Source organism: Chrysemys picta, chromosome 2 (assembly GCF_011386835.1).
Source record: "Chrysemys picta bellii isolate R12L10 chromosome 2, ASM1138683v2, whole genome shotgun sequence".
Taxonomy (NCBI): Eukaryota; Metazoa; Chordata; order Testudines; family Emydidae; genus Chrysemys; species Chrysemys picta.
Genome location: NC_088792.1, coordinates 236,250,775 through 236,263,179, shown reverse-complemented (window position 1 = coordinate 236,263,179; position 12,405 = coordinate 236,250,775). Strand labels below are relative to the sequence as shown.

Sequence of the window (12,405 nt, the reverse complement as noted above, 5' to 3'; positions counted from 1 at the left end):
AATAGACAAATAGCCGAGAGTGCAAGAAAGTAAGCATGATTTCTATTGTATAGACAGGGAATTGAGACATAGAGAGATTAAGAGTGGAACTGAGCAGAGGTTGGAAGTTCCAGTTTGCAAAGGATTTCAGAATCTGGCTTTGTTCTGATTTGGAATGAAAAACAAACATGTCAAAATTCTCTGCAAGCCAAAAGTAAACAAAATCATTTTGGGTCAATCAAAACATTTAGTTTAGACAAAATCAAAATGTTTCATATCAATTTTGACTTTTTATTTTGTATTATAATGAGTAATACAAAATTTTGGAAATTCTAAATTAAGTCATTTCAAAATGAAAAACTGAAATGCTTTATTCCAAAAATGTTGAAATAATCAGTTTCAACTTTGTCAAAACTTTCTCCTCCCTCTCCCTCACCCCCAGTCTTTCATCTGAAATAAAATTCTGGTGAAATCAACTCAATTTTGTGAAGCATTTCAATGTTGACAGAAGGGCATGTGCCAACAGAATGTGGTTCTGGTGAAGCGTGTCTGACCAGTTCTGATTAAGATACTTGCTCAAGTTCACAGAGGAAATACATAGCAGAGCTGCGAATTGAAACCAGATCTCCTGAGTCCCCATCAGTGCATTATCCACAAGACCATTCTTTTAGACTGATTCTTACAGTTACTTAAGATAAGCTTAAAAATGAATTGCAACCAGAATAAGCCTACATTTAATAAATATGAATTAAAATTTGCCAACTAATCATTTTCATTGAATAATTCAACCATCTGCATTACCAATATAAACTTCCCTTGCCTAACTTCCCTTCCCCCATGTATATATGTGTATGTGTGTGTGTACCTTTAACAGATCCGTAAGAGTTATGTTAAGCAAAAATAACTAATTACCAAGAAAATCCCCCTTCTTAAATCAAGTAAGTGGAGAAACCATCTAAAGCTCAAGTGACCATTGTTTAAAGCCTCATAATCACTTAAGAAGAGGAAATTTTTCTTTCATGACAAATGTTATTTTTTCTTCTTCTAGGCAGAATCAATAATTAAATCTACATTTCTGTTCACTAGTCTGGTTGCAAAGAAATTGTAATGGAAACATCCAAAATCGAAACAAAAGTTTCAAGACACACCTATACAGGCCCACTTAAGTTCTATATTGTATTTGTGAGATATGCAGAATGAACATTTTTCACATCAAAGACATTGTATATAGATATAGATATAGATATAGATATATAGATATATATATATAGATATATATATATATATATATATAGAGAGAGAGAGAGAGAGAGAGAGAGAGAGAGAGAGGGGGGGGGGGGGGGGGGAGGGATAGCTCAGTGGTTTGAGCATTGGCCTGCTAAACCCAGGGTTGTGAGTTCAGTCCTTGAGGGGGCCACTTAGGAATCTGGGGCAAAATCAAGTACTTGGTCCTGCTAGTGAAGGCAGGGGGCTGGACTCAATGACCTTTCAAGGTCCCTTCCAGTTCTAGGAGATGGGATATCTCCATTAATTTAATTTAATATAGAACAAAATACAAGTACAAATGAACTTTTCCACAAATGCTGAAATATTTGCTCTGCCTTTTAAAAAACAAACTACAAACAACAGCAATGTGTCTATAGTTTTAGACTAGATAAAAATAATTGTTGTGCTAGTGCTAAATATACTTTCTCTATCCTTAATGAATTTCAGTTCTAAACTTTAAAGTAATTACTTTACATTAAAACATTCACTTTCAAAGATTAAAATTTCCTTTATGTCTGTGGTAGAATATTCAGTTATGGTAAAGTTAAATACAGCATGCAACATGTTTGAGGCAATATTTTTATGAATGGAATGTCACAAAAACCCATAGCATAACAACCCATATCATAAACATTTCTAACCTAAGTTAAAATGTTACACTCAAATACCAAGCGCCTCTCCCAGCTAAACATTAGCCTGTAGAGTGTCAATGTGATAAAAAACTTATTACATTATACAAATAAAATATGAGCCCATTAATTGGAAACTAGACAGCAAGAGCAAGGAGATCATTTTCTCCACAATCGGTAAAATTTCCCAAACCTCTGGATAATTTTGTTCTATCTGTCATTTTAAATGTTATGTGCAAAATCTACCTTCATGCCCAAACTGTCAATACTACTTATTCATTTGTTTTACAGTAAATAAAACAACTGCTGAAAGCCCCCTTTTCTTCCTTTGATTAATTGACTGATGACAGTGGAATTCACTTACTTTCTTACACATAACTGGTATTTTATTTTCTTTAACAGAAAAAAGTTATCATTTTATTAACTTAGATTTAATGATGAAGTGTAAAAGAGCAGATCTGTTGCCATAACCCCCCTCCCCCGCCGCCCAAATGCTCTATTAATAAAACATTTAACTAGCACCTTACAGCATTACTTAGTTTTACTTTTTTCCGTTAACCCATAGCTTGATTTTGCATCACTGAGCAGAAGAGAACTCACCATTGCCATTATACAGAATCTGCATAGTTTCAAACTCCAAAGTAGTATAAGTTGGATCTAAGACTTCACTGTAGTTTGCCATGTCCATGTCCAATACTGGTTCCGACAGCCTCATCATTGAATGGGAAAACAGTAAAAGAAAGCTACTCAAGAGTACAAATGCAGAATGAAGAGATCTACTCTGTTTTGCTGGCAATCAGTGATTGATAATCCAAAGTTAACAGTAAACAGTGTCACTTATGTGCAGCGATGGGAGGAGCTGTAAAACTGCTTCTGCATGCCATATTCTGACTATATCTTTTTTTCTTTTATGGTACACCAAAGCAATTCTTGTGATAATCTTGGAATGTTCCATAGACTAGTCTTATCAGGAGTCATATTGGCTTGAATTTTCGAGGAAATTGAAAAGGGTGTCCAGCAGCTGATTCTGCTCATTTTAATAACAAAGTGCCAAATGCTACCCATTCCCTGGATCCCTGCTACATAGCCTCTGTGAGTATGGAAGGCCCTAAACACATGCAGAACCACAGGGGGTCTTCAGGTAGAAAGACTCCATACCTACATTCCCAATTGCTATCACAACCAATGTTCTGCACAAGTGGTAGTGAACTGGCTGCATAGACATGTTATACCAAGCCACTATGTTAAAGGGAAGATTCCTTCTTCTCAACCCCAATAAAAAGCCACTTTATGCAGGTTTTGCAGAGAGGAAGGAGGGCAGCAGAATTTGGTCCATACACAAGCTGCTCTTAAATACTGTTTTACAGGATTCCACACATTTATGATGATCCCAGGAGTTAATTATGGGAACCCACTCTTTGTACAATACAGTTACATTAAAGATTACCAGCAGAGAACTGTAAAACTAACTAGCAGGTGTTTAATTAGCTACATTCAATGACTGGCTACATACAGAGTCAACCTGTGATAGATAGTAAGGCAAGTCAGCCTCAGCGTAGCCTGCGATCAGAGAACTATCCACCGCTCAGTGTGATGGAAACTTAATTATAATGATGACCCAGCTACGGGAAATCAGGGAGAGGACTTCTTAAACAAAACTGGGAACTCAGTCTAAGGGAGGCGATCCAGAAAAGAGGAGCAAGGGAAGTTCCATTGTGGGAAGGGACTGGGAAAGTCAGGCTTGATGAGACCCACAGAGAGCAGGTTAGGCTCCTGTGGCAGAGGGCTCTAAAAAAGGCCCTGTAAGGAAAAAGGAAGGTCCTTGAGGAAAGCTGCTAGAGTCCCTAACATGGGGAAGTACAATAGAACCTCAGGGATATGAACACCAGAGTTATGAACTAACTGGTCAGCCACACACCTCATTCTGAACTGGAAGTATGCAATGAGGCAGCAGAGACCAAAAAGAAAGAAAAAAAAGGCTGTACAGTACAGTGCTGTGTTAAATTTAAACTACTAAAAAAAAGGTTAAGTTTAAAAAAAATATTTGACAAGGTAAGGAAACTGTTTCTGTGCTTGTTTCATTTAAATTAAGATGGTTAAAAGCAGCATTTTTCTTCTGCATAGTAAAGTTTCAAAGCTGTATTAAGTCAATGTCCAGTTGTAAACTTTTGAAAGAACAACCATAATGCTTTGTTCAGAGTTACAAATATTTCAGGGTTACGAACCCATTCCCGAAGGGTTCGTAACTCTAAGGTTCTACTGTAGTGGGAAAACCCTGCTGGGAGGAACCAACATAGGGGAACACTCTACAGGGACCATGAGTGGGGATCAATAAGCAGATAACTTCATCGTGGCCCAAGATGGGCAGAAGAATCATTTGTTTAGACGTTTATTTGAAATTTCAGATGGACTTTTTGTTATCCTGGCAGAGGATTGAACCTTAAGATGATCTGGCCCGAGGGTGAAGCCATGGAAAACTCAAACACACACCGGCTAATGGGGCCATGGAAATGGCTACTCAGGGTACAAGAGGTGAAGTTTCCTGCAACAGCACAACCTGATGCCAGAGACCCTACAGCAGTAAGATCTACTATTCACAATATAATAATGTTTATTTGAATGAAAAGCTATTTGGAGGTGGCTGTTCTTGCAAAAATAGCCCCCAAACAATTCCTTTAAAAGCCCCTTTAATTACAACAGCATATAAAAACAATAAGGGAGAGTCCTTGAATCAGGCCTTTTGAGCACAAGCAAAACAAAGCATCATTGCATCTAACCAGAAAGCAGAATATCGGACAAACTATATAATGTGGTGCCTTTTATTTGATTTCTCCCACTTTCACTCAAGAATCAATATGACTTTCTGAACTCCACGAACCGGAAGAGAAGACTATTATGATATCTGGGAATTCTACCAAATTCTTGGGATTGGGATCCCAGACATTAAAACATTGTGTGTCTAGAAACATGAAAGACCTTCTCTCCTAAGGGTCAGATTTTTAAAGGTATTTAGGTGCATATAGGTACAATTAAGTGCTTTTGAAAATCCCAGTAGGCACCTAGGTGCCTAACTTCCATTGAAATTTCCTATCTGTATCTGCAGGTGCTTAAATACCTTAAAAAATTATGAAAACTGTTCTACATTTATGATATGGTACATAGATTTCTGCCTTTAACCATACTTACTTTTCCAACAAAGCCCAACTTTTTAAAAAGCAGATATAGGATTTTCTTGAAAGATTTGGAGGGGAAAAATCTGTAGCTGAAATACCACATTTATTTAGCAAAATTCTTTGAACTGTTTTCATCATGCACTAAAATCATCTGATGTTTTCTAAGCCTTTCAATTTGAAAGTGATTTTCAATAGCTGTAATATTGCAGTAGGATAATTGCTAATAATCTAATTATTCACCAAACTGGTAGAATAAACATGCTACTTTAAACAGTACATAAAGGTTTGAATGTTAACTAAAATTATTTTTCAATTCTGACACCTAAACTTTTGAGAAGATTTTAAATGAAGATGTGATATTTCTATAAATGGCCACTAGCTTTTTCACACAAATTTTTTAATTGCCCAAGAATCAAAAAAAGGATACAACACTAAGCAAGTTTTTGGCCGTAAAATAATTGTATACAGCTAGGTTACATGCTCAAAGCCCCAGGCCTAAAAGACTTGGGTACATGCTTAACTTTAAAGTGGGGAGGGAAAAGAATCCTACTCCTCCACTTCTATCAGAATGGCAGGGGTCATAAGAAAAGCCATACTGGGTCAGACCAAAGTATCTAGTATCCTGTCTTCTGACAGTGGCCAATGCCAGGTGCCACAGAGGGAATGACCAGAACAGGTAATCATCAAGTGAACCATCCTCTGTCATCCTTTCCAAACTACTGGAAAACAGAGGCTAGGAACATCATCCCTGCCCATCCTGGTTAATAGCTATTGATGGACTTATCTTCCATTAACTTATCTAATTCTTTTTTGATCCCTGTTATAGTCTTGGTCTTCATAACTTCCTCTGACAAAGAGTTCCATGGGTTTACTGTGCATTGGGTGAAGAAATACTTCCTTTTATTTGTTTTAAACTTGCTGCCAATTAATGTCACTTGGTGACCCCTAGTTCTTGTGTTATGAGCACGAGTAAATAACACTTCCTTATTTACTTTCTACCACACCTCAGTCATGATTTTATAGACCTCTTTCATATTCCCTCTTAGTCGTCTCTTTTCCAAGATGAAAATTCCCAGTCTTATTAATCTTTCTTCGTACATCATATGGAAGCTGTTCCATATGCCTAATCATTTTTGTTGCCCTTTTCTGTACCTTTTCCAATTCCAATAAATATATTTTTGAGATGGGGCAACCACATCTGCATGCAGTATTCAAGATGTGGGTGTACCATGGATTTATATAGAGGCAATATGATATTTTCTGTCTTATTATCTATCCCTTTCCTGATGATTCCCAACATTCTGTTCACTTTTTTGACTGCTGCTGCCATTGACTGGATGTTTTCAGAGAACTATCCACAGTGACTCCAAGATCTCTTTCTTAAATGGTAACAGCTAATTTAGACACCATCATTTTATACACCTCTACGCCGATATAACGCGACCTGATATAACATGAATTTGGATATAACGTGGTAAAGCAGCACTCCGGGTGGGCGGGGCTGCACGCTTTGGCGGATCAAAGCAAGTTCGATATAACGCAATTTCGCCTATAACGCGGTAAGATTTTTTGGCTCCCGAGGACAGCGTTATATCGGGGTAGAGGTGTATGTATAATTGGGATTATGTTTTCCAATGTGCATTACTTTGCATTGCAAACATGACATTGTCCAACATGACATCTGTTATTGAAGCCTCAGGACTGCACATCCAGCTGGTGCATTTGTCCTCTTCAAGGAGAGTTGTCAGTATCTCTCCGTACCTGAAGGTCCTGCTCCTTCTATGCTCACTCTCTCTCCCACAATCCCCCTCTCAGGCTGGGGCACAGGGAACCTTTCCTGAACAGAGCTCTACAAGATGAAAAGTGTATAAAATGACCAAACCCTGCCTTCCCCAGGAGAATCTCATCCATTCTGGTTCATCAGAGCCTTCACGGACTACAAAGGTGCAGGAAGCACTTGATCCTTTGTAGTGATGACATTTAAAACCCCATTAAATAGATTCCTTTTATATATATATATATATATAAAAAAGTACAGTCCAAAGTAGGACAGTTATTTTATAGTGTCCTTTTTAATGTTTTTGTTGACGTAAATCACCATAAATTAAGTCATATATTCATGAAATTTTACATAAATATGATTTAGGCATTTAGTAGAGACATGACCTTTACAGTCAAGATACAATTTGGGGTAAATTATCCTCCCATCCAGGGTTCATATATTCATACATGGGATCAATGCAGGCTAGCATTAATTCTACCTTGTTTCTTGTAATTTGACTAGTTTCATCAGCTAATCTGGAGGTGATCCTGGGAGTTTTGTCTGATTAAGGAGAGGAATTTATAATGGCTCCTCCTTGTCATTTGCTGGAACTCAGCTGTCCACCCTGGGTTAAGTGATAAAGTGTGGGGGAAAATAGCATAGTATATATCTGGTTGAAATTATGAGGTGAGATTCCATATTCACATTGAGTAGCACCTTAGGCCTCAAAGTTACACAATGAGACTAAGATTAAGTATGAGCATAAGTCTTTACAGGATGGAGACCTCACTATGTAAGTAGCCCTACTGATCTGGAGAAAAAAAAAAAAGATTAACTCCATTGGATCTACTTGCAGAGAAAGGCACTACTCATTGTCAGAAACCGTGGCAAAATCTGGCCGTGATGTAATCCCAAACACTGTCAAAACAACCAAAATTGACTCAAATTATTCACCCAGAAAGAACTTTGAGGTTTTTTTAGTTTAGTTGCAATAGTACAGTAATCAATTTTTCAGCCACAGAAAATGACTAGATTTTGTCACAGACAATTAATACAATCTAAAATTGTGAGTACAAAAATGTGAAAAGGTAATCACTCTGTTTTGGCCTAGCTTCAAATATGGATCTGGAACCAGAGGTGCTGAGGATTGATGCATAGCTCCAGATAGATTTCAACCTTCAATCCACTGTCAGTCCAAGCTTTATAAAGTTTACTAGCATTCAGACCCAGGCACAGTGATATTCTTTTCACATTATTAGACACCTGTATTGTTTTTCAAATTTTTTATGACCTTGCAACTTGTAGCCTGAAATGCTCTTTCATATTCTGAGCTAAGTCATGTACCTCTGACAGCAGGGAAATACTAGCCTCAGATAAGCAGAAGTTTAAAAATGGCATGACTAGCCCAGCAAAAAAAAAATGTTCCTTTGAGATGTTTACTTTGATTCTGTAAACCAGAGTAAGAAATGTGATTTAAAAAAAAAAATTCTGCATAATTCTGAAGGAAGAAAAAGAAGGTACATTTAAAAAAAAAATCTGAACTCATTATCAACTGATACAGGCACTAGCAGAAAGCAATCCTATCTTATCTGTAAGACTATTAAGCCTCTTAATCATCCTTCTGCCTATATTAGATTTAATCATTCTTTCTGATCATGGTGTAAAATAGAACACAAGCTAATAAAATCAAGGTTATTTCAAATCAAACCACAATTGATAGTGAAAGCATGTCTTTAAAAGCTGCAGTTGGAAAAGTGTATACACGATTATATCCTCTTGTATGCTTATTCCAGATTGACAAGTTAGGTCCCTAAAATAGTGTCAGTTCTGGGGCTAGCTTGTGATTTATCCATTTGCTCTAAGTCAGAGGCAGAGAGTCACAGTCTCCCTCCCACTGGGCCCCACTGCTATGGAGAGGGAATAAACTGCACTGGGTCTACACGGGATTCATCATGTCTGCCAATACTGACATTGGGGAGAGTGATAGCTCAGTGGTTTGAGCATTGGCCTGCTCAACCCAGGGTTGTGAGTTCAATCCTTGAAGGGGCCACTTAGGAATCTGGGGCAAAATCAGTACTTGGTCCTGCTAGTGAAGGCAGGGGGCTGGACTCAATGACCTTTCAAGGTCCCTTCCAGTTCTAGGAGATAGGATATCTCCATTAAATTTAATACTGCAGCACACCTCTGTTGCCCAGTGTGTTGGCAGGGATGGATGTTTCACTCTGCCTCTTTCCATTCACATGTGTGAGGGGTGGGACACCGTGATTCTGCACAGCCTGCTTTCCCCCAGTGCTGTGAGCAATTTTATGCACATATTGTGCAGCCATGTAAGTGGGGCCAGAAACTTGTTCTAAAAGAATATATTAATTCAGTGAAAGATGCCAGATCACAGTGACTCTATTAATCTGCCTAACAGTTACTGTATATAAAGCAGCAGTGCAAATTTCCTTGCCCCACCAGTGTGTCTCAACCCTGTCTTGGAGGGACAGCCCAATCAGAGGTAGGAGAGAGTAGTCCAGTGTTTTGCGCATGCAACTATTTGCCTCTCAGCTGAAAGACAACAAGAGTGCTAGTTAATGACGGACAAACAGCATGGTTGGTAATGTGGACACTTGCACACTAGGAACGGGATTCAATCACCAGCTTGTTTTACCTAGGGAAACAGCAAAGGAGATAATGTCTTTTGGTCACAACTGACCTGGGCTATATTAAAAGAGGTGACATAGCAGTCAAAGACTCTACATCCCATGACCCATCCTCCCATGGACCACTCAGCTTCCTTATTGCTGTGTGTTTTGCAATAAATGGATACAGCACAGGACCTTCATCATTGATGTCACAGTGCCACTTTGCCAGCATTTCAGTTTCAATTACAATGTTTAGGGAGAGTGTTTCAATCAAGGATAAGCATTTTGCATGTGCCAACAAACACATTCAACAAGCATAAAAACTAACAATGTGTGAAATTCCACACCAGTAGGGCCACCTACTTTAAAGAAAAATAGGAATCTGTGCCTCATTTTAAGCCCATCTTAGAATGGAACCATAAATATGGAGTCGTTACCACCCATTTGTTAACTTCAAATTGGCCTCAGGACTTGAACTCCAAACATAGTCATCACAACATGATATTGTTTTATAATAAAATAGTGAGAAAATCAATTAGCCACTTCGGAACATTTAAGACAACGAGAGTGATACCTCTAGATACCAACATCCGCCAGCACTGAAGGCTCGGGAAGGCTGCAACTCCCAATTCCCGGCCACATTTTGTAATGGGGCCCTATATTTAGCATGTGTGGAACCAAGACCATAGATGCTATTTCTGAACTTTGGTGACTGAAATCCAGATTTGTGGCTCAGGTCCATCCCTAATAATTATATAATTAATCAAAGGGAAAAAGATTGGGTGGAAAAGTATTAATTTGTACTACATATTAGGGTTGGGTGTGTAGCACCCTGATTTGATGAAGAATTACAACCTGTTTTGTAATTAATAATTCAAATATCAAAAGTTGACTCTTAGGTCTTAAATAAGCTGTATATCCAAGACATTACAGTATTAAATTTATTAGATTTGTGCAAAAAAAAATTTTTCTTGTGCATGAAACTACTGTAAGGACTTCTGTTTTATGGCAGGAAAACGTCCACAGGCTTCTCTCAGTTCTGAAACATTACTGAAAATCTGCAACACTACAATGCAAAAATATATGTTCCAGAGCCAAACAAGGACAAGGCTGGCTTCTGAATTGGTTAATGTTAAAGGAATTTGCAAACCAATTTGTGACTCATGGGATTAAATACGGAACAACTGCTCCCACTAAACTGATCTAAGGTAGTAAAAACAATGCAAGCTTCTCTATATAGTACCACCACTAGCTTAGTTTAGACAGCATACAAGAACAGATGTATCCCATTTCACACTGTATCTTCATTGTGAGTTTGTCCAAAAAGTTGTGGAGGGGAGGGGGGAGTTAAAAGAAAAAAAAAACACCAAAAATTAGAGCTAGTCACTGAATTTAATGAAATATTTTCACAGTTCACCTATTAGGCTAGGCCGTAAGATTAGCTGTAACAACCATGCCAGGTGAAACATAAGTACAAATCTTTGTGGGAAATAAATCTATGCTGAGCCTGTTTCCATTACATACATTTTTAGACACTTAGACCACCCTCATGCATTCTGCAAATGCTAGTCTCTTGCAGGTGCTGAACTAACTCCTATTTTCATCAGAACCAGTGATTCATTACATAAAGCTCTATTGTATCACATGACAAAAATAAATAACTTTTAATGCAGTATGATGAGCCTTTTTATTTTTAAGGTAATTGGGAACAGACTAACGTTGCATGTTTCTTAACTAGACACCGAAATTGTCTTCACATTTATACCTTTGGCTTAATAAAGAATCCATTTTTGAGATCTTTCAACTGTAACCTCCACAGTCATTAATAAAAATATATGGAAACCAAAGAATCTGTATGACCTCTGTTAAGTCACATTTTTGTTAACCCTTTGGAGACTGCAGACATGCCCTACTGAGCACTAATTTGGCTGACAGTGTGGAAAATGTTGCCAGCTAAGATCAGGGGATGGTAATATATGTAGGTTCCATGAGATTTTTCAAAACTGACTGAGATTTGGCCACACAATGCCCTTTAATTTCATTGTACAATTTTCAACTGATGCCAGCTGAGGGCCTAGTCCTATGTGTAGTTGAGAGGCCATATTAAAGGAATATGATCCAGGTTTTTATGCTCGAAAGGGTTTTCCAGCCAGATCTGGATCGATACAACATATTCTAAAAGTGTAAAAGTTTTATAAATTTTATATCAAACTGCTGATTACCTTGTTACTGTTTGTGACTGACCTAGAGTTTTGGCAACAGCAGTATATAATAGTAACATTATATAGATATATATGGAAAATGTTACACCCGCTAGGTGAGGTCAAGATAAACAAAGCTATCTGTTTTACCTGATTTTAATCGATCACTTACACACACAAAGCAGTACACAGAATGTCTGTTAAACAACTTGAAAAGTGCAAGTCATGTTTTGGACGGCATGACCTTTTTGGCTGCTATCTTGTTGGGTTTTTTTAAACGTTTGAATCATTCATGATTACGGACTATTTTGGTTTTCATCATAAGGTATTCACCCAAAGTTCTATAGAAGCCAAAGCTGTGAAAATAAACCCTTTTGCTGCTGCTCATTCACTGACCCATATGCTCTCCTACCTTCGTCTACCCTTCACTGAAATCAGTTGACTGTTAAGAGTGAACCAGCTACATTCTATAGTCTAGCAGTTGCCTGAACCTCTCTAGAACACTTGGCATTGTAACACTGCCTGCTGCTGGACAATACACTTGTGTGGATTTTTTTAATTCCCCAGAAACTTCTTTTCCACAGTACCAAGATGTGCAGTAATATAACTATCTGTATTTAAGATGAAAAGGTAGGAGTGATGTCTCTACTATCTCCATGGTAAGGACTGGTCAGAAGTATCCCCTGACTACCTTCCATAGTCTTGGAAGATTTTCTTGGGGGTTGGGGGAGGTATTATTTCTTTATCACCCTCATGTTTCAGTGACTC

At 37.9% G+C, this 12,405-nt stretch overlaps 1 protein-coding gene and 1 long non-coding RNA gene across 5 annotated transcripts in view; one reads left to right on the top strand and one right to left on the bottom strand.

Annotated features, from left to right (window-relative positions):
• The window catches only part of HNF4G (hepatocyte nuclear factor 4 gamma), a 75,073-nt gene that overhangs the window by 21,044 nt on the left and 41,624 nt on the right, over positions 1-12,405 (bottom strand). The window contains exon 2 of one of the 3 annotated variants that reach the window (XM_065585779.1): positions 2,475-2,584. The exons of 1 other annotated variant lie outside the window; for it this stretch is intronic. In XM_065585779.1, the coding sequence (XP_065441851.1) occupies positions 2,475-2,562 (88 nt within the window). In that variant the 5' untranslated portion in view covers positions 2,563-2,584. Of the gene's footprint in view, positions 1-2,474; positions 3,193-12,405 lie in introns of those variants that run through there. One more of the 3 variants, XM_005306798.4, reaches the window with a different exon arrangement.
• LOC122172635 (uncharacterized) lies at positions 3,382-11,410 on the top strand. 2 transcript variants are annotated; one of them, XR_006173131.2, is made up of 3 exons: positions 3,382-3,926; positions 4,304-4,454; positions 10,449-11,410. It is a non-coding gene; the product is annotated as an uncharacterized LOC122172635 (long non-coding RNA). The 2 variants fall into 2 exon arrangements; XR_010598911.1 differs by having other exon boundaries at positions 4,280-4,454.